Genomic DNA, 19595 nt, shown 5'->3' with positions numbered 1-19595 from the left:
TTGCTGGTTTGTCCCTTCACTTTCATTATTTCCTCGCCTTTGCCTATATGATCTAATCTTTCTGTAGCTGTTGCAGGTTTTTTTGTGATGCTATCACTTATGTTTTTACTTGTATAATGTAGCTGTATAGCCTTCATAAAAGAATAGGACTTTTAGCAGAGTGTTAGTGAAAGTGGATTAAATTTGATGTGCAAAACCGTCTGCAAGAATAAGCAGTTGCTTTGTACTGTGCTTCATGAAGCGACTGAAAGCTAGATTTAGCTGGTACCAGGCTGTTCTCAGGCTAAGTTTTCATTTTATTATTGTACATTCAATAATCACTTGGCACCACAGAGGATTTAGCTAAAGAAAATTCCTAGTTGTTCTGATTCATCTGTCACTGTATGTTTTCATCAAAGAGGGTTTGCTGGCCGTTATGTGAACAATCCCATGTTTCAATGATCAGAAAGTTGTATCTGATAGCAAGAAGGGTTATGAAACTGTTAAACTATCAATTTCTAAATGTCCATTTTTAATTTCATTTCTCCTCTTCAAAATTACTGCTTAAATTTTACATTCAGTGGCAGTAATAATTTTCTGTGACTTTGGAGACATTGACATGGCCAAGATTTTAACAGTAACTTTCTTAACTGTCACCTAAGCTGTTTGACAAAACCTGGGGATAGCTGGGAAAATTCTCACCATACTTGTATTATGGTCAACTGTACAATTAGCACAGAAGCTTGAAGCTTATGTTGTCTAGGAACTGTCTTGAGGCAAAAGCTAAAACAAGTTTACAGGGGTTTTTTCCCTTCATTTCAGAAGTGAAGGCAATCCAGTTTTCACTGGCTGCATTATACTTCTGACATGGAGTGCTACATACTGCTGTGAAAGTGGTAAACCAGTTAGCTCCTCCAGGCAAACAGCAAGCACCGTAATAGCCACCCCAAGTGGTTTTCTGAAAGAATAACCTCCTCTGCTTTTATGTTGATTTCTTTTGAATACAGAATGAAATTGAGATATTGAAAGCTGAAAATGATCGTTTAAAGGCAGAGACTGGAAATACTGGAAAGCCTGCCCGGCCATCATCAGAGTCTTCAAGCAGCACATCATCTTCTTCATCACGGCAGTCACTAGGACTTTCTCTGAACAATTTAAACATCACAGAAGCTGTTACATCAGGTAAACATATTTTGGGCACATGCATGCCTCAGCAATTAGTAAGAATTTATTATTTTTGCTCTCCTAATGGGCCATATATAAGAGGCATGCTTGAGAATTAAAACACCTCATATCACTCAGGTAAACTTCAGATTTACATTCACTAATGGAGATGAGGAGGAATGCTGGCAGTCATGTCTGAAAATGTAGCTTTTAGAAGGCTATGATAATAGTAACAGACTGTTCATTAGGTTTGCTTAGTTCTCAGCTATGATACTCTCTACCTACCTAGTTTACAATACTCTTTTGTCATCTAGTTTACAATTTATTTGAAAAGGACGATGTCTGTTGTAGTATAATGGACCACTGTATGGATAAATTCTCTTATCCCTATGGGATAAATATGAGCATGGTACATGAAACGTTATTTTTTGTGTTTACAGATCTTTCATCATTCAGTTGGCACCCTTAACTTCATTTCGTATTTGCAGCTGGGGCAGAAGGTGATCTCAGTTAGCTTTATCCCTTACATTTTTTTAGTGTGATATAGCTAGTTAGCCTATGTTGGACCAAATCACCATCTACCACAGGAGCCAAACCCCGCCTGGCTTATTAAGCACTCTCATTGTCTTCAGTGAATGAGAGAAAGCAAGCAGAATTTTGGACTGCATCCTGAACATTAACATTTGATTATTTTCCAAGCCATAGAGTTTATGATAATACGCCTTCTACACTTGTTTTGATAATGTAGCCAAGAAACAGAAGTGCTGTCTCTAACATTAGAACCAGGAGCAGAGCAGAAGCAAAGCAGCGCTCATTAGTGTAGACTCCACAGAAAGTATAATGCAGTCTCTGGAAGCAATAAAAATGTGGCTAATAATTGTAGAAAGAGTCTAGGCAAAAGTACAGCTGGGAATGTGCCAAACTGCCTGACTATAATTTGGATTGGCAGTTGGTCGTATTATCTTGCCAGTCATTGATTGCACAGATATTTGAATATTTCTTCTGATTAATATCAGATTTTATGGCAAAATCGGTATATTTTTTATTTACATTCCAGCCTATTTTTTTGCCAGGTTTAACTTTTAGCATGGATAAGCCTAAGCTGAGCCTCAGTATACAAAAAAGCATCACAAAACCAGGGAGAAAAATCCTTTCCACACATCACACACATTTAAAAAAAAAAAAAAAAAAAAAAAAAAAAAGAAATAAAAGCTGCAAGAAAAATAGGAAAAGGGGGGGGGGAGGGGGAAAGGCAGTAGGAGAAGAAGAAGAACAGGTAGACTGGAAGAAGTGGTTGGACTCAAATGACCTTAAGAATCTTTTCCAACCTAAATGATTCTATGATTCTATAAGCTTGATATGATTTTCTGTGTTAGTGGTTCTAAATGTCTTTCTAGCACGCAAAGTAATTACTTTTGGTTATGAGAAATTAAAGAAATAAGGGTGCCTAATGAGGAGTGCAGGATTTCATTTGATTATGAATCTAGATTTTTTTATCATTGTATCATTTTGTTGCTGTGCCAGAGAACTTGCAATTGTGACAGTCTTGTGGGATTTCTGCAGCAGCTGGAGTACTATTGAACAACAGTTCCTGAGATGTGGAGAGGTTGATCATGCTGGGGACTAAGCTGAGAGAGATTATGAGGGCTTTGGCTCATCATATTAAAAAATGCCATGGCACTTTCTGGGAGATCAGTGTCTCCAAATGGCCGTGGTCATCTAGAAATGACCAAAGCTATCCATTGCTACTTCCTAGGGGTATGACCACCTCCTCCAGATAGGTGTGACTGGGAAGCTGGAAAGGGGCTCAGTGGTCACAGACACCCGTATTTCAGTCAGTTGCTGGAGTAAAGAGCAGCAAACAAGGACCAGTACAAGACTCTGTCTGTACTGTCCAATGGAAAGAGTGCCAGAGCTCAGACAAGAAGTGAGCTAGTGCCACCATAGTGCACCTGAGGAGGCGGCCTGGCGGGAGGAAATTAAAGCAATTAGCACCACCATGAAATTAGACACCCTTGGGCATCTTCTCAGCTCCTTATGTCAGTGAGAGGGAGAGCTCTTACAAAGTGGAAATTTTTTTCTAGCCACAGAGTGGTTCCTCATTCCTAAAGATTTGCAGAAGAATGTATTTGAAAGGCTACGTGAGGGTAATTTAGAGATTGAAGAATTTCGCAGGGGGATCAGTTATATTGTAAATTGCCCTCAGACAAACTATGACATTATGGAAACTCTTAAGGTTTGTCAAATATACTAAAAGACAAAACAAGTGCAGTGAAACATTCAGTGTTGGTGGCATAGAAAAATTGTCTGCCTGGAACAAAACAGTCATGGATTGTTTCAAGCTCACAACAAAAATGCTTCTTCATTAAATCAATTTAAAACAAACAGACAAACAAAAGCAACACCAGAATCTGCTTGCTACATCTGAGTATAAATTACCGAACATTTTACATGAGGACTTACTTTTTAGTGCATTCATTGAAGTAATATTCATAAGTCTTCTTTGATTTTGCTTTGAGCAAGTGACTGAATCTTACTGGCACCTCATTTAATTTGGGTGAAATCTGACTTTGTGCAGACTATGACATGAAATTGATACTTTTCTTCAATCACCACAATAAGAACAAGCCAGACTTAAGGTGGTGGATTACTGTGCTGGCCTTTGAAGAAAATGCAAATCCATAATCTCTCCTAATTTGATAGTTAGTTTAAATATCTAACAGTAGAATATCTGAGAGAACTTCTAGAGGAAGACAGCAGTTTTATCTCTTGCAATAAAGCTGCAGGCTCAGCCTTCTCTAAGAAATACATTCATCTGCTTTCTCATTTTAGGAGTTAGCGAAGAGGTAGAAACACAGTCACAGAGCAGATCAGAATCACTCTTTACCTCCAAGAAAAATGAAATCTTTTCTTAGAGGAGTGACTGAATACAGAGTCCCATATTCTGGAGGACTGCAAAGTGTTTTTCTAACAGATACTGTTTGTAAGCCTGTATTGTGGTGATAAAAAAGACTCTACCCATGCCATGTGAACAGAAGGTAAAGAAATCAGCTGGAAAGGGAAATTAAATGCTATTTTACTTAGCAGCAAACACATCAACGCAACGATTTCTTGTTTTTCTCTTTACAACATTCTAAAGGGCACAATGAGTGCCCAAAGATGTAAACTTAATTTAGGTTTTAAACAACATTACTTTGTGGACGGATAGTAATTTTGAACAAGTTCCAAGAAGGAAAGCAAAGGCAAGACTATAATGCAAGAATTAATTCATTTCTGGATTCCTTATTCATTTCTACACAATTAAAGCTCCTAATATTGCTTCAAAATATGACAAATCTAACTTTTTTTTTTTTTTCATCTTCAACAGAAAAGGCAAATTAGGAGTAAGCACAGATTAAAATGATTGCAAGCTGTGGTGATGGCAGCCTTTCTTTTTAACCGAAAAATCCTTTGAACAAATATTGAACTGATGATGTGAATATGACTGATGTGATTTGTCAGGTTGATCACTTTACTTCCCCTCTTTTATTGTAGATATTCTGTTGGATGATGTCACTGATGGAGCACTCCACAAAGAAGGTCATAGCGTGAAAATTTTAGTCACTATAAACAAGGGCTATAGTCGAGTCAAGGTAACTTCTTTACCCAAAGGTCTAGATGCAGAATTATAAATCAGGCAAATCTTGCAGTAAAGTAGCTCAACTTGTTTCAGTATTTTCAGCCAGGAACTACAGTGAAATATCCTAAAGATAGCAGCTCCCTTCACTGTCATCCATGCTCAATACAGTTAGGCACTCTCCATAGACTAATGTCATATGGCCTCCTTCTGCCTTTGTGGTGTCTCAGACACTACCAATTCTCAGTTTAATTAGTAGTAGGATGTTCTGGGACTTGCTATTTCCATTTAAAAGTCATTATAAATTAGCTCTATGCCTTGAAACCCTTAGGGTGCAACTATGAATATGCTGCTGAGGTAATCAGTTTGGAATTGCATTGTCGTGTTTTCATGTTCTGTGTTACAAAAAATTATAAACACAGTGCAACTTTTATTTATATTCAGCTCTTTATAAACTCAGATGCAATCAAAGAGCAGAATAAGACACTGTCTTTCCTTCCTTATAAAGAAGTACCAAAGTAATCTCATTTATACCTATTTTTGGCACAGAGATTATTAACAAAAATGTAACATGACATTCTAAATAACATTCATTTTGTTCATTGGAAAAATTATGAATCTTTATAGAAATTTAATTACTACCATTTTTAGTCCAGTTTCCAAAAATCTCTCTTTGCAGGATCAAAAACCACATGCATATTTGATAGGATCAATTGGAGTCAGCGGAAAAACAAAATGGGACGTTTTAGATGGTGTAATCAGACGTCTCTTCAAGGTAAGACACTGAAAAATTAGCTCAAGTGTTACTTCAATTTTCTTTTTCACTTAAGAAAAATTCTGTATTCTTTGAGTTGTCTTGCCAAGTTAAGTTTTTGTTTTGATTTGGTTTGGTTTTCGACATACACCTAATACCACTATTATATTTTATCCTTAATGTTGCTGTTGTTTTTTTCATGATTGTAGGCAGTTCTCTATTGAATGTGACTGTAAGAATCTCCTTGTCAGGTGACTTCACCTATACCAAAATATTTCCCAACTGCTTTCATTCAATAACCACTTTTGGTTTTATGTCTTACGTTTTCATATAATTGCAGGAATATGTTTTCCGAGTGGATCCGACTACTAGCCTGGGTTTAAGCTCTGACTGCATTGCTAGCTATTGTATAGGGGATGTAATTAGAGCCCATAGCCTAGAAGTGCCTGAACTGCTGCCTTGTGGATATCTGGTTGGAGATAATAACATCATCACTGTGAACCTGAAAGGTAAAACCCCAAGAATATTTTTGCAGATACTGTAGAGTTCTTCATTGCAGTACCCCAGCCCTTCATATTTTTTCATCTTACGCCTGGCCTTTCTGTATTTTGTCTCCAGTTCAAGGACTCATTTATCACATAAACTCTCTGTATGACATTTACAATACCTAACACAGTGCAGCAGTTTGAGGCAAATCTAAGAATATCTCTGTCCTTCTCTGCCGGACCGCTAAAACACAGCAAAGTACAAATTGCTGAATAGTGGCAAAAAAAACCAATCCCAAACCTAAGATTATGGTGAGAAATGTTTATGCCTTACCCAGTTCCACAGGAAAAATTCCATACGTTTCAAAAGCATTAGTGATTGGAGGGAAGGAGGGCCTTCAGAACTGTACATACATTGCTGTGGCAACCGGTAACCCTTGTGGCTGTCACTTTAACCTTTCTTTTGTCATGGTCGCCTGTAGTGTCTGAAACATACATCTCTGCCTCACTGAGCCTACTCTTCACGTTTACTTTGATTTCATCTCTCCCACCCATCTTATCCCACTGCCACTGTTTAATTTTTTGGTCCTGTGGAAGGACATAAGCATTTTCACAGTAATGAAGCCCTTGATAGGAATTTGATTTAGGCAGAAGTATCTTACCTTGACTTTGAGCATAGCACTTACACCATCAGGTGCTGGGCCAAGCCTGTACCTGCCTTAGCAAGGATGAAGACAGGCCATTTTTCTTTTCTTTTGTTCCCAGGAGTGGAAGAAAACAGTTTGGACAGTTTTGTGTTTGACACATTAATTCCTAAGCCAATTACCCAGCGGTACTTTAATTTACTGACGGAGCATCGCAGAATTATTCTGTCGGGACCCAGTGGCACAGGAAAGACCTATTTAGCTAACAGACTGGCTGAATATATTCTAACTAAATCGGGCAGAAAAAAATCTGAGGATGCAATTGCAACTTTTAACGTAGATCACAAGTCAAGCAAGGTAAGTTACAGTTGAAAAGATAACCTATTGCCCAGTTGGTAGTGACGATGCAGAGCAGATGCTATTAATTGGCGTACTGTTTTGTTGCTTGGTTAGCACTTTTTCCTAAGTGAGGAACAGAGACCAGATCTCTCTCTCCTAAACAAACCACTGAAGCACTGTGAAGGAAGTCTGAATTTTTCCTCACTTGAGGAAACCCACCTTAAGGATAGATGCAAAGTTGGCTTCCTATATATATTAAATTCTTAGACTGTCTGTATTTCCTTTGTCAGAAAGGTTGGAAATATAGTAACACTAGTCTAACTTGCTTTTTTATAGTGATGATAGCAGCTGATGGTTAGCAAACATTTCAAAATGGGGATTTTGAATTACTGTCTTGGGTTCAGCTTCTTATTCAGCACTGGATAAATACAACTGCTGCTACGGTTTCTGGCGTGCATTGGTCAGGAAGCTGACCATACTAAAATTGCCTCATGCATCATGTCACTTCCACAGTGATTTACATAGCTCAGATTGTCAAGCTTCTAGCATGACTACTGTGCTAGTCACGGATAATACTATTCACTTGCTGTCCTAAATTGGGTATGCACCTAACTTGGTACCCAGGGAAAAGAAAATGAAAGGTTTTGCCCAGAGCTTTCTCATGTGCACAGAACATAATGAGTGTTAACACAATATAAGAACGAAGAACATACACAGCCCAAAGGGGCAAGAGGACCATTCCAGTAAAAACACTGCTTTCCAGTGTCTTTATACAGAGGATTTGTGATGCCATTTTCTTTAGCAGGGGATGTGTATAGGTTTTATTGGTATACCATATACATTTATAATGAAAATTGCCCCACAAAATAGCAAGCTTTTGGATTTCTGGTAAATTGCTTGTTGAATGTGTTTTTGCTTTGGGTTTTGGGGGTGTAGTTTTCCTTTGTTTCTATTAAGATAAATATAGAAGTTTTCAGTTTATAGTAAAAAAGAAAAAGCAACATTGTCAAATACCAAGTGTGTTCGAATAATACAGATGGTGCTATTCCATGGAAGAAACCCATGATGTTCCCCTAGAAAGCCAAACAAAAATCTTTCTTGAAATAAAAAAAAGATTGCATGTTCCCATTAAAGAAGAAAAGATTCTGCTATCCCTGATCCTGAAAGTAAAATGGCAATAGGAATGTTGTCCATAAAACTGAGCATTCCCAACACTGACAAAATTGGATACCTCTAGAGATATAGCTGTAAAACTTGACTAGCCCAGACCCCCAGAAGCAACAAAGTGTTGAGAAAAATATGAAATGTTTTGATTATAGAAAGCTCTTTTACTCCAGCATTAAACAGCAGACTGACAGATAGCTGACAGAAAAAAGGAATTTACACAACAAATTTTATTAGGAGGTGTGATATAGTATCCCCAAAAAGTCAAACAGATTTTCAGTGAGCATGGTGAAAGGAGATATCTGAAGGAGTATTTCAATGTGCCTAAGTTGTGTGATAATTTGGGGGGGATTTTTGGTATATAAGTGCGGCATTCATAAGAATGGAGGTCCAACAACCAATGTGAGTATCTCAGCCTATTGGAAATGGCATATTTTAGTGCAACCTATTTTCCTCTGGAGATAAGATATTTTATCAGCAGGTTTCTAAGTAAAGTATCCCCCAAATAGTAATGTATATGCTTCAGTCACTTGCCTTATGTTTAGTGCCTTTGTTTTCCCTAGCGTGTGGCTTCCATGTTGCCCTATCTAAGAAGCAGGTCTTCCTGCATGTTCTGATCCAGCTGAACGATCCACAGTGGGGAAACTCTGTAGCAGCCTCTTTATCTTTCTGAAAATCTTTTCCACTGAAATTACATGTATGGTCTAATTGGGTTAATCTTTTCTGGGTTTTTTTGTTAATTCTGCTGAAGGATCTGAGACAATACCTAGCAAACCTAGCTGAGCAATGCAGTGCTGACAACAATGGTGCTGATCTCCCTGTGGTCATAATTCTTGATAATCTCCACCACATCAGTTCACTAAGTGACATCTTCAATGGTTTCCTCAACTGTAAATATAATAAATGGTAGGTAGTAGCTCTTCTCTTCCCTTTCACACACGTTTTGCAATTAAACCAGTAAAAGCTGTTTGTTTTTGCAAAATAAAATGTTCTAGTGGAAACTTAGACTCCCATAGGCTGTCAACAAAGCCCTTATGTGCTTGAACAATTTTAACCCTCTTCAACCAAGTACTTAGGTGTCTGCTTCACTTTATTTATATGACTCCCATGTATTTCAGTGAGATGCAAATGTACCGCAGGATTCAAGAATGTACTTAAATGCTTGACTGAATTAGGGTCTCAACCCTTTCACCCTGTCAGATCACACAAGCTCATTAGTACCATGAGGAGACTTTGTGGGAGAGTAGGAAGAAATGCATTTTATAATAGAGGAATTTGGGATATGTGTGAAGCCATGAACCATGCTGTGCAGAAGCAGCTGTGTATCTGGCAGACTTGCACTTCCTACAGTTTTCCTGTAGCAGCGCAGAAGTATGAAGTTTCCTGACTATCCTTTATTGCCAAGCATGAATAAAAAGAATGGTTTCTGGCCTATAATATTGGCTATTTCTGCTGTAAAAGTGCTGTCATAGGGACTTGCCTTCATAAAATCACTGCATGCTATGTCTTACCCACGAGATTCACTGGCTTCTGAAATTAAAACTCTCAGCCTACTGCAAAATCATGAGGTACATGAGGACAGCATTGCCTCATTTATTTCTTTATTACAGATGAGTACTAGTAAATGACAAATGTGCCGAGAGGGAAATCATACAAGAATAAACATTTTTTAAAAGTCACCTCAGAATTATTTTAAATCTAAGACTACAATACACTCAGTGACTTTTAAAACTGGCCTAGCGCAGATAAGTAGAAAGAATATTCTTTGAATATCTGAGTGGATTCTCCCTCAAAAAGCCCTACTATTTTTTTCTTTTCAGTCCCTATATTATTGGAACCATGAACCAGGGAGTTTCTTCTTCACCAAATCTGGAGCTGCATCACAATTTCAGGTACATTCACTCTGTATTTATTGTTGCCATGTTTGCACAGCTCCCTGCTTCTCAGAGCAGTTCTTCAACAAACATTGATCTTGTGTGTCTCATCACAGCAAAGTATTTTAGCTTCTGTGTCTGTCCTGTATTGATGGGTCTCTGAATGGTGTTGGGGAATGGTGAAAGAAGTAAGATACTTTCTGGCACCTCTAGCAGGTTGCTGAAGACAATTGCATTCTTGCATTCCATTTGTTTTCAGCAGTGGCTTGAATTCCTGCTGAAACCTGTAATGATTGTGCTCTAGCAGTGGACAGTATTGTGGTTTATTGGAGCAGTTTTATACTGGGAGACTAACGAGACTCAGAAGCTTATGACATTACCTTCATCTATATGTTTAAGAGGAAATTATGTGTTCGCTATTCATTGCTGCTTGACATTTATCCTTTCTACCCAGGTGGGTGCTGTGTGCTAATCACACGGAGCCTGTTAAAGGTTTCTTGGGCAGATATCTGAGAAGGAAACTGATTGAAACTGAAATAGAAAGGAACATACGCAATAATGAGCTCATCAAAATAATTGACTGGATCCCCAAAACATGGCATCATCTCAACAGCTTCCTAGAAACACACAGCTCTTCGGATGTTACCATTGGTGAGTCCCTTGGTGGAGTGGTTTGAAATAAGCCTGCAGGCTGAGTATTTTAGAGATTTGTGAAGGCTATGTTACATTTTTAAAAGTTGTCATCTCTCAATGGGAAGTACAACATCAGTGTGGGGAATTAATGTCTAGTTGCCAGCAAGAATGAAATGAAAATGGAAAGTTTAATGAGAGAGTATGTATATTCTGGTATTTCTGCCTTGGTTTTAAAGATTTTCAAGTAAATGAGCATAATTTTAAAAAGTTAAATTTACAAAAAATTACCTCAATAGTAACTTTCATAGGCTTAATTTTTTTTTTCCCTGCTTTCACACTGCAATATAATTACAGTAACAAAAACACTTGAACCGTTAGTTCAGCAAACTAGCGGGTGGGAGATATATATGTACCTGAGGTCTTTTAATGGAATAGCTATGTTAGCAAAAAAGTCATCCTTTTACATAGCTTTGCCTGTAAAACTTGTAAGCGCTCATCGGGCCCTAGAATTGGATAAAGTTCATTTTTAGTGACAGGAGACTGTTGACTCCCTTATTGTAGTCCTGTTTTAATGTTCTCTTCACTTCAGTTTGCTCCAATACTACTTTTTTAGTTCTATGAAGATTGTTTTGAGTGTGTTCCCTAGTTCTACTTTTTTTAATACACAGTTTGACTTCTCAGGTCCCCGCCTCTTCCTCCCTTGCCCTATGGATGTTGATGGCTCTAGAGTATGGTTCACAGACCTCTGGAACTACTCCCTAGTGCCGTATCTTCTGGAAGCTGTGAGAGAAGGACTTCAGGTATGTCATTTGTTTCCCAGCAATTTTTTTTTTTTAATTAGTTTCATAGGCTTTCTCCAAGCTGCTTTTAACCAATGCATCAAAGTATGAATGCTGTTTCGTTTCAAGAAGAAAATCTGTGGAGGAATTATAGAAATCAGCCTTGAACTCCTTTTGACCTGCCCTTACTCTGATATATAATTTGGCTTTGTCTGCTCCAGCACTAGCATATCTTGTATTTTATGAAGTGGGTTTCTCCTCTGTGACTGGAGGAAGGTTCTTCTTTTTCCACTGTTTAAAGAGTTCACAGCAATGCTAAATACAGCTCACATTGCTACCCTGAGTTAAGGCATTCTCAGCCTACCCCTGCATGGAAGAGTTAAGAGCCCTTACACTGGTGCAGGAAAATAGCTTTGGTCTGTGTTAATCTTCTCCTACCACACATGTATGCACACAGGCTTGTGGAGAAAAGCTTGTGAACAAGGATATTTTCACCATTAAGAAAAAAAAATAACGTTTACTGGCTTATCTAACCAGATTGAGATAATTTACTCTTTGGCCCTGCTGAACATGAAGGTCTGTCCCTTTTTGCCCTTATATCTTGCAGCCCTGCTTGTATTTCCCATAGTTTTCTTTCTCCATTTTTCTTTCTTTATATGGGCTAAGTTCTCCTGACTGTAATTCTCATCTTGAGTCATAGTGCCATCAGATGAGAGTGCTTCAAGGTTCCCTTTATCCTATCCTCTCCAAAGCTAGGTGTTAGCAGCAGTTCCATTGATTGTTAATGAACTATTAAAATTTCTTCTACTTTAATAGAAAGAGGGTTACAAATAGATTTGCTGTAGATAGCACTGTAAGCTGTCCCATACAGGTTAAGATTTCAGACCGTTTCACATCTTCGAAGCAAACCTAAATCTTGAAATTAATCATTTTTTTTTCAATCTTTATTTGGCTTGCTTCCTTTTTTTTTTTTTTTTTTTTTAATTCACTGCAATTCTCTGTCCTCTGAAAAGGTGCTTTGTGGAAAGGCATTTTTTTGCCACACATGACACTGAAGGAAATTACTGCGCAGTGCAGAGGGGATTGTTATGGACTAGTCAAAGAACTGTGTAAAAATCTGCTGTTTCTTTATCACCTTGTGTTGACATAGTGACATAGTGATGTGATGGAAGTTTAGAATCTTGCCTGTTGAATATCTCACACTTTCCTAAAACTGCTTATCTCTCTGGGAATTACAGAGTGTTTATGCCTTGTGCAAAAACCTGCCAAACATCTGATAGAACAGCCACAGTGAGATTAACAGAGCTTGTTTAGACCAGCTATAAAAATGCAGGGTTATTCTTCATGCTTATATTTTCCCAAGTATACAGTGTACTTACTTAGATGAAAACTTCAATTCTGGAGCAGAAGATGGCAGCATACAGAAGAAAATATGATTTTTCTTCAACCGTTCCAATTTTTATCTGGTTTGGATGGCTTCCATAGAACAACATTATTAATAATAAACAGAAATCTTTTATATTGTATAATTAGATGTTCCTGGAACCAAGGACAAGTAGAAAATGCCTTTCTAGCCTGGTACTTTGCAAACCCACTTGTCAGACACAGAATTTACAAGCCTTGCTCCAGATTCCAGAAAAGATTTAATCACTTTTAGATGAGGGGAAGTGCTGCCTACAGCCTGGAGTTAGCCTGCTGCCTCCCTGAGAAACACTTCCTCTTGGCTTATTTAGCCAGATCCCTGTTATAGCATCCTGGCCTTCAGTGTAGTACAGAAGGAGTCTGCATATCTCTGTGCATAAAATAGGGAACTTGGCTGCCTAACCTGGAACTCTGATGCCTGGGAGCAGGTGTTGCAGTGATAAGCACAACTCATCTCTGGCTTTAGCGCTAAAATTCTTCACTGTTTTACTCCCTTTAGGAGTGGAGCCCATCTAAATGCTCCGTAAGTGTATGCTCTGCCAGTATTATGCTGCTCCTTGGATTGCATGAGGCTGTTTGAGCTGGGAGAAATCACAGAAAGCCCTGGTCAATGGCTCCCCATCCCAATATGTCATTGTCACAGCTAAAGGAAATCTGTAAAACAGCAACCAAGGGCCTCTCAGTTAATATGTTGCTTGTGAACAGCAGTGTGGAGAAGGGTCCATTATTTTTAGAAGGAAACTACCAGACCTCCTAAACTTAGAATATTCATTCTTCCTTCATCTGTCCTCCATTCAGATTCATAAGGATTTTTATGCTTCATAGTAGGGAAAACCTATTCTGTGTGAATTTCTTCTCTTAACCTAGTGAAAGATCTCAGCCTTAAGGTGTGGACATATGTCTGCTTCTGCATCCCATTTTGCTAGTAGAAGAGAACAATCTGTACTGGCACTTCTTAATTCACTTCAAACAAAATCCACTTAACTTCAGTGTTTTAGATAGGTCTGAGTTAATTTCATGGATATGCTTTAAGCAAATTACCTAAGGGTCTCATTTCACATTGCATCAAAAGCTTGTGGCTCCCACTGTTGCCTACAAGATACAGAGTGCTTTTCAACTTGCAGCCACTTGTCATATTGAAGGGGCATTAGTGGAGATGATGTCTTATGAATGTCTTACCATATCCAAGTGCTGCGCACAGCTGAAAACAAAACACTTACTAAAATGGTTTAGATGTTTTTGATTACTTTTGTCTGCTGTTACAACTGGTACTGAAAACTCTGTAGAATACTTACCTGTGTTATATCCATAATATAGATGTATGGTAAGAGAGCACCCTGGGAGGATCCCTCCAAGTGGGTAGCTGATACCTATCCGTGGAGCTCTGCATCTCTACAGCACGAGTGGCCATCACTTCTTCAGTTAAGACCAGAAGATGTTGGCTATGAAGGTCATGCATCAGCGAAGGAAGGAACAACTTCAAAGCACGTTCCACAGACTGATACAGAGGGGGATCCCTTGGTAAGATTTAAACTTTGGGGAAAAGGCTTTTCAGTATGTACTTTACTGTCACATGTTAAATTGTACATTGTACAGTAAAAAACCTGCTGTGTACCTGTTCCAAAATGGGCTTTTGAAATGAATCCTACTAGAATTTAATAGAAAGGTTGGAAATAAAAGGAAAATCTAGCAGGAGGGCAGGTATCACCATCATGTAAATACATCCCTAAATTGTTTGTGGTTTATGTCTGCCCAGAAATATGTCTGGTCTTCGCCATTGTAATGTTTGGGTACCACTTTTCAGCAACTTATTAATCAGTTTATTCTAAAAACACCTTCCAGGTTGGGCAGTTCTTCATCTACTTTCTACAAATGAAGGACTGAGAAACTCACGTTATCTAACTTGTCTATCATAGAGAATTCAGTGGAAATGCAAATTAGACAGCTATCCTCCCATTCCTCAGAACATTTCAAGATAACTGATGACTGTATAACAGTCTTAATGTAAAAGGAATGCAAGTGTGGTGGCATTAAAAGATAAGAGGTTGATTTCCCTCAATGCCATGTATTGTTTTATTTAAATATGATCCCAGACATTTGGGTTTACCATTGCCTCCTCTGATAATGAACTATTAAACTGCATATATTGAACTGCTATTCTTGTATACTGCTTTCTCTATAGACTGTCTTTATCGCAATTCAAAATACCATTTTAGAGAACCTTACTTCTGGAATACAGGCAGCCCTTGCAGAAGGGAATGTCTCAGAGGAAAATGCATTTAACGCTTATCAGTACTAAGAAAATGACTCCTCAGCCTCACTGAAGTGTTTGATATTCAAAACCAGACCTTGCATCCTGAAGAAGTGTAGAAAACTGGCTCGTTTGATCCCGTGTCTCCCAGTCCATAAGCTTCGAGGTGATTGTTTGACCCTGCAATTTGGGCTGCCAGTGAGCATATTGGCCAGGCTTCCAGCATATATGCATCATCACACTAAGGTGAAAATACTTGGGCAGCTCGAATTCAGTGTCCCGTCACCCTTGCTCCCTGCACACTGTGATCAGTATTTATATCTGACTTAATATGACAAGTTTGAAACTTGTGAATGGAAGGCTTGCCCTTGCCTCCGGTGGAGCTCACAGGGAGACAGACACTGTGCTTGTGGAAACAGGACATGTCATGTGCAGGCTGTATTCCACACCCACCACATGTATCCTGTATTCTCAAACACGGATACCTATTAAACCTTCAGCAAAACTGCCTGATAGCATTAAAGAGTATTAAACGATGTTCAATGCCTAGAGAAAACTTTGCAAACTGTGCAGGTTGAAACCATAGAGATGTAAAGACTCCTGAGCAAACTGAAAAAAGGGGCTTAACACATAAACACACAAGAATACCTCTTTCTCTTTGGTTTTTCATTGCCTGCTTTATTGTAATGACAGAGTATTTGTTCCTTGAAAACGCTAAAGCAATGTCAACATTGCTTGCAGCCCTGAGCGTGCTGGCAGAAGTGGATGTTTTATAAATAAAATCCTGATCATTACACAGAGTTAGGCATCAAGGTTCCAAGTCATTTTCTGGAGCTTAATGCTGCTTTTTGATGATTTTTCAGATGGGTTTCAGGTTCTAATAATCCCCAAATTATGTGTGGGCTCTCCTCTCCTGGGTAGGAGGGTCTGTTGCTGCTTCCCTGCTGAGGTCAGGCCCTCGACAGCAGATGGGACTCTTATATGAAGCAGCTGGCCCTGGTCCACCCCTCTCTCACTCCCTCCCTGTCTCTCTCTTGCAGAGGGAGTACGTTAGTGTGATTATGTTTTCAGTTGCTTTTCCAATGTAGTGTGTCTACACCATCCAATAATTATCTGGAAGCTTGAATGTCTCCAAATATGGGCCCAGATGTCCAGCTGTGGTATGGCTTCCTTCCCCTGCCAGTGTGGCAGCTGCAGCCAGCCTCAACCCTGAATTAAAGGGAGTTATCAGGCAGCTCCATTGTATCCCTCTGGCTCTTTGGACCTTTAAATTTCTATTTAAAGACCAGAAGGCAATGAAAAGGATGCCAGGAGGAGCTGCTGACATCGTGCCCTTTCTGAAATTTTTTTGTATGGTTCCCTCAGCTAGATGTCACCACACCTCGTACAGCAGGGGAGCTTAATTAAATTTTAACATGGTCACTGCAGCATTAAATGAGATGAGATTATGTAAAGATTGCTTTCTTCTTTCAGATGAATATGCTAATGAGGCTTCAAGAGGCAGCCAACTATTCGAGCGCACAAAGCTGTGACAGTGATAGCACCAGCCACCATGACGACATTTTGGATTCATCCCTTGAATCAACTCTCTGAAAGGGACAAACATTGGTGGAGGATTATGGTAAAATCTGTTTCCACTAGACCACTGCCAGTATTAAAGCAGCACGCCGAGGTCCCTGAGTGAGAATGGTGTGTTGTAGGTAGGCAGGAGACCCAACTCTGCAAAGTCAGGAAGAAAAATTGAGGTGGAAAGCTTGAATTAGTTTAATTTCAAGGCATTTCAATACCTATGGAGCCAAGTGAGACTCCATTTGTCGACTGGAAAGGGCCCTAGACCAAGGGCATCTAAGCAGATTGCACACGTGTTAGCCAAACTGGAATATATTTTTTTTCCCCTTTTCTTTTTTCTCTTTCTGTCTCTCTCTTGCTCTCTCTCTGTTTCTCTGTACAAGTTTACAGTGCAACTTCTTCTGTTTTTTTTTTTTTCCCTTTACTTTACCCTGAGGTGCTGCATGAACAATGCGGTCTTCTAATTCTCTTCTAACCTCTGTTGTGCCACATGGTGCTGGTCACAGGACTGCAGTGGTGTTTGTGTTGTACACTACTGCCCATTCCAAAATGAGTCAAAGATGATGAAAGTAACTCAGAAAGCACAAACAGTATTGTGCAATCACCAGAAAACATGACTGTGATATGCTGGATAAGTGCCAATTTAATTCTAACTGCCATGGTCACGGTGATGCGCTCCATCAAGTTTTTAGTACACAAGTCACAGATTTTATAAAGTTGTTTTTACCACAAAGATCTTTTTTAACCACCTGCCCACTCCTTAACAACAGTTTTATACCAATTATTAACCAACACTGACTAAAGGCTTTTTAGGGCTTCATTTGTTTGAGCCTTTTCAGTGAAAGAAGGAACATTTCTTATGGTGCTGTCTCACTGCCTTAAAACAGATTTCTAGAACAGTTTTACAGTTGGTTTAATTCCTAAACCATTGGTAATTTACACTGTTTTTTTCTTCATTTACTAACGAGAAAACGTCAGTTAACACAGTAGCCTCATATCTGTATATCATGATTTTTTAAAGTAATGGATAGGAGAAAGAACAGTTGCTATATAATATTTTTATCTTGTGAATAGATTGCTCTGCCTACCCTCAGAAATACACAAGGAACCCAAACCCACTTCCACTGCCAACTAAATGCTGAGAAAATCGGCTCAAATCCATTTGGTCCCATGGAATGGAGTTTTTGGAGGATAGATGTTTTGAATTCTTATCCAGCAGAGCTGGATGCACTTGATGCAGCATGAGCACAAATATATGGTTTTGTTTTTTTCCTTTTTCTAGTTTTAGCATGTTGTTTTGATTGCTATTGTTGTACATGAAGAATTCAGCATAAAAGAACACTGAAGCAGTGATGTCCACTGTGGAAGAGGAAGAGTTTATACTGTAAAAGTGGGTTGGTTTTGCACAGTCTACTGGGTGGGTATTGTAAATATTGAAAAAAAAAAAAAAAAAAAGAAAAAAAGAAAAAAAAAAGCCTTGCACAAATCAAATCAAAAACAAACAAACAAAAAAATTGTATTTTATTCTGTTGGTGTTAAGAGATGTTTCACTTGCTGAGATTTCCTGTATGTTGCAAACAAATACAGAATGCAAACCTTAAAAGCTGTTATTACCTGGTGTGTTTGTCCTGTACTTACAGTTGTTATGACTATGCAGGAGCTATCAATGCTACAGTCAGCATGTTTCAATATCTATACGAAGCCAATATCTTTTGGGGGGGAAAAAACTGAAAATGTTTTAAGTGCATATGTCACGGCAGGCTACAACCAGATTGCATTCAAACTGCTCAGAATAATCGGAAAGGCTCTTTTGCCACAAGAGGCATCCGGTTAAAATAGGTGCATATAAACAAGAAGGTATCTAAGGGCTTTGGCATTGTGTAGACATGTACTGTACACCTCCACGGATGTTACCTTCAGGATGTGTATTTGGTGCTATTAACTCTTTGTGGCCACCCTGTGGTCGCTCGCTGTAAAACAAAGATAAATCAATGCAGTTTCCAAATGGCACTGAGCTGCATCACTGAATCTAGAGGTTCCTACACGGTGCTATTGCCCTAATAAAACTCCAACTGATTTTATGCATGTAGGATTCAGTCAGACCAACATCATGCCCCCCAAATCTGGATCCATTTCTGATGCAAAATGTCAGCGCATACACCTTGACTGACTCAAAGAACTAAAGGAAAGCTGCTCTTTCCTGTACCTGTGCTCTGAGCAAACCTGCAACTCTTTTCCTGCCATATTTAACACGCAAACACACAATATTACATATACAAAACTTCCTGCAATACATCTCAGTGAGTCCACCTAGTTTACAACTCAGAAATTGTTTGTGAAACATTTGTCTGTACACATTTTATATTTTGTACATTTTTGATGTAACATATCATGTAAATAGACAGAAACAGTGAAATAAATCATCTGAAAAGTTTTGTAGTCTTTGTAAAGCCCTAATAATAAGTATTTGGTGTCATCGGACTTAACTGGATGATGTATTTTCTATTGGTTTATTGTTCCTCTAGCTTGTAAACCAGCTTGCGTATATTTTTTTGCAGGTGTGCGCACTGTATCTGTCTAAATTATTACTTTGCCATTAAAGTGGAATTATTTATTGAAAACACAGTCTGGTGTTTTTGCAGTTAGGACCACTTAACGGTTAGATATTATTTCAAATATAAAAACATATAAACAAAATGACAAACTGAAGGGTGTGATTTTCTGTATTTAGAAACAAAATTAAGTACTGTTTCTCATTACAATGATTCAGTATGGTTTTTTGAATGGCTGTTTCCATGGTGGGAACAGGTTATACAGTTCAGAAACATCTTTACAGTCTCACCGTTCTCAAGATTATTTTCAAATACAAGTATATTGATTTCAGTGGTAATAAATCTGTACGAAACTGGTGCAGTATTATGC

General features: G+C 38.5%; 1 protein-coding gene across 6 annotated transcripts in view; it reads left to right on the top strand.

Annotated features, from left to right (window-relative positions):
* Positions 1–16697, top strand: part of NAV3 (neuron navigator 3) — a 410369-nt gene extending 393672 nt beyond the window's left edge. For all 6 annotated transcript variants that reach the window (XM_086471515.1, XM_086471510.1, XM_086471485.1 and 3 more), the window contains 11 exons: positions 987–1161; positions 4678–4775; positions 5439–5534; positions 5854–6022; positions 6764–6999; positions 8897–9051; positions 9966–10037; positions 10474–10670; positions 11334–11452; positions 14171–14374; positions 16578–16697. In XM_086471515.1, coding sequence (XP_086327641.1) covers positions 987–1161; positions 4678–4775; positions 5439–5534; positions 5854–6022; positions 6764–6999; positions 8897–9051; positions 9966–10037; positions 10474–10670; positions 11334–11452; positions 14171–14374; positions 16578–16697 — 1641 coding nt within the window. The remainder of the gene's footprint in view (positions 1–986; positions 1162–4677; positions 4776–5438; positions 5535–5853; positions 6023–6763; positions 7000–8896; positions 9052–9965; positions 10038–10473; positions 10671–11333; positions 11453–14170; positions 14375–16577) is intronic.
* The last annotated feature ends 2898 nt before the right edge of the window (positions 16698–19595 follow it).

Source organism: Leptosomus discolor, chromosome 1 (assembly GCF_034619465.1).
Source record: "Leptosomus discolor isolate bLepDis1 chromosome 1, bLepDis1.hap2, whole genome shotgun sequence".
NCBI classification, from domain to species: Eukaryota; Metazoa; Chordata; class Aves; order Leptosomiformes; family Leptosomidae; genus Leptosomus; species Leptosomus discolor.
Note: the sequence above shows the minus strand (reverse complement) of the source record. Positions and strands in the feature narration are given on the sequence as shown.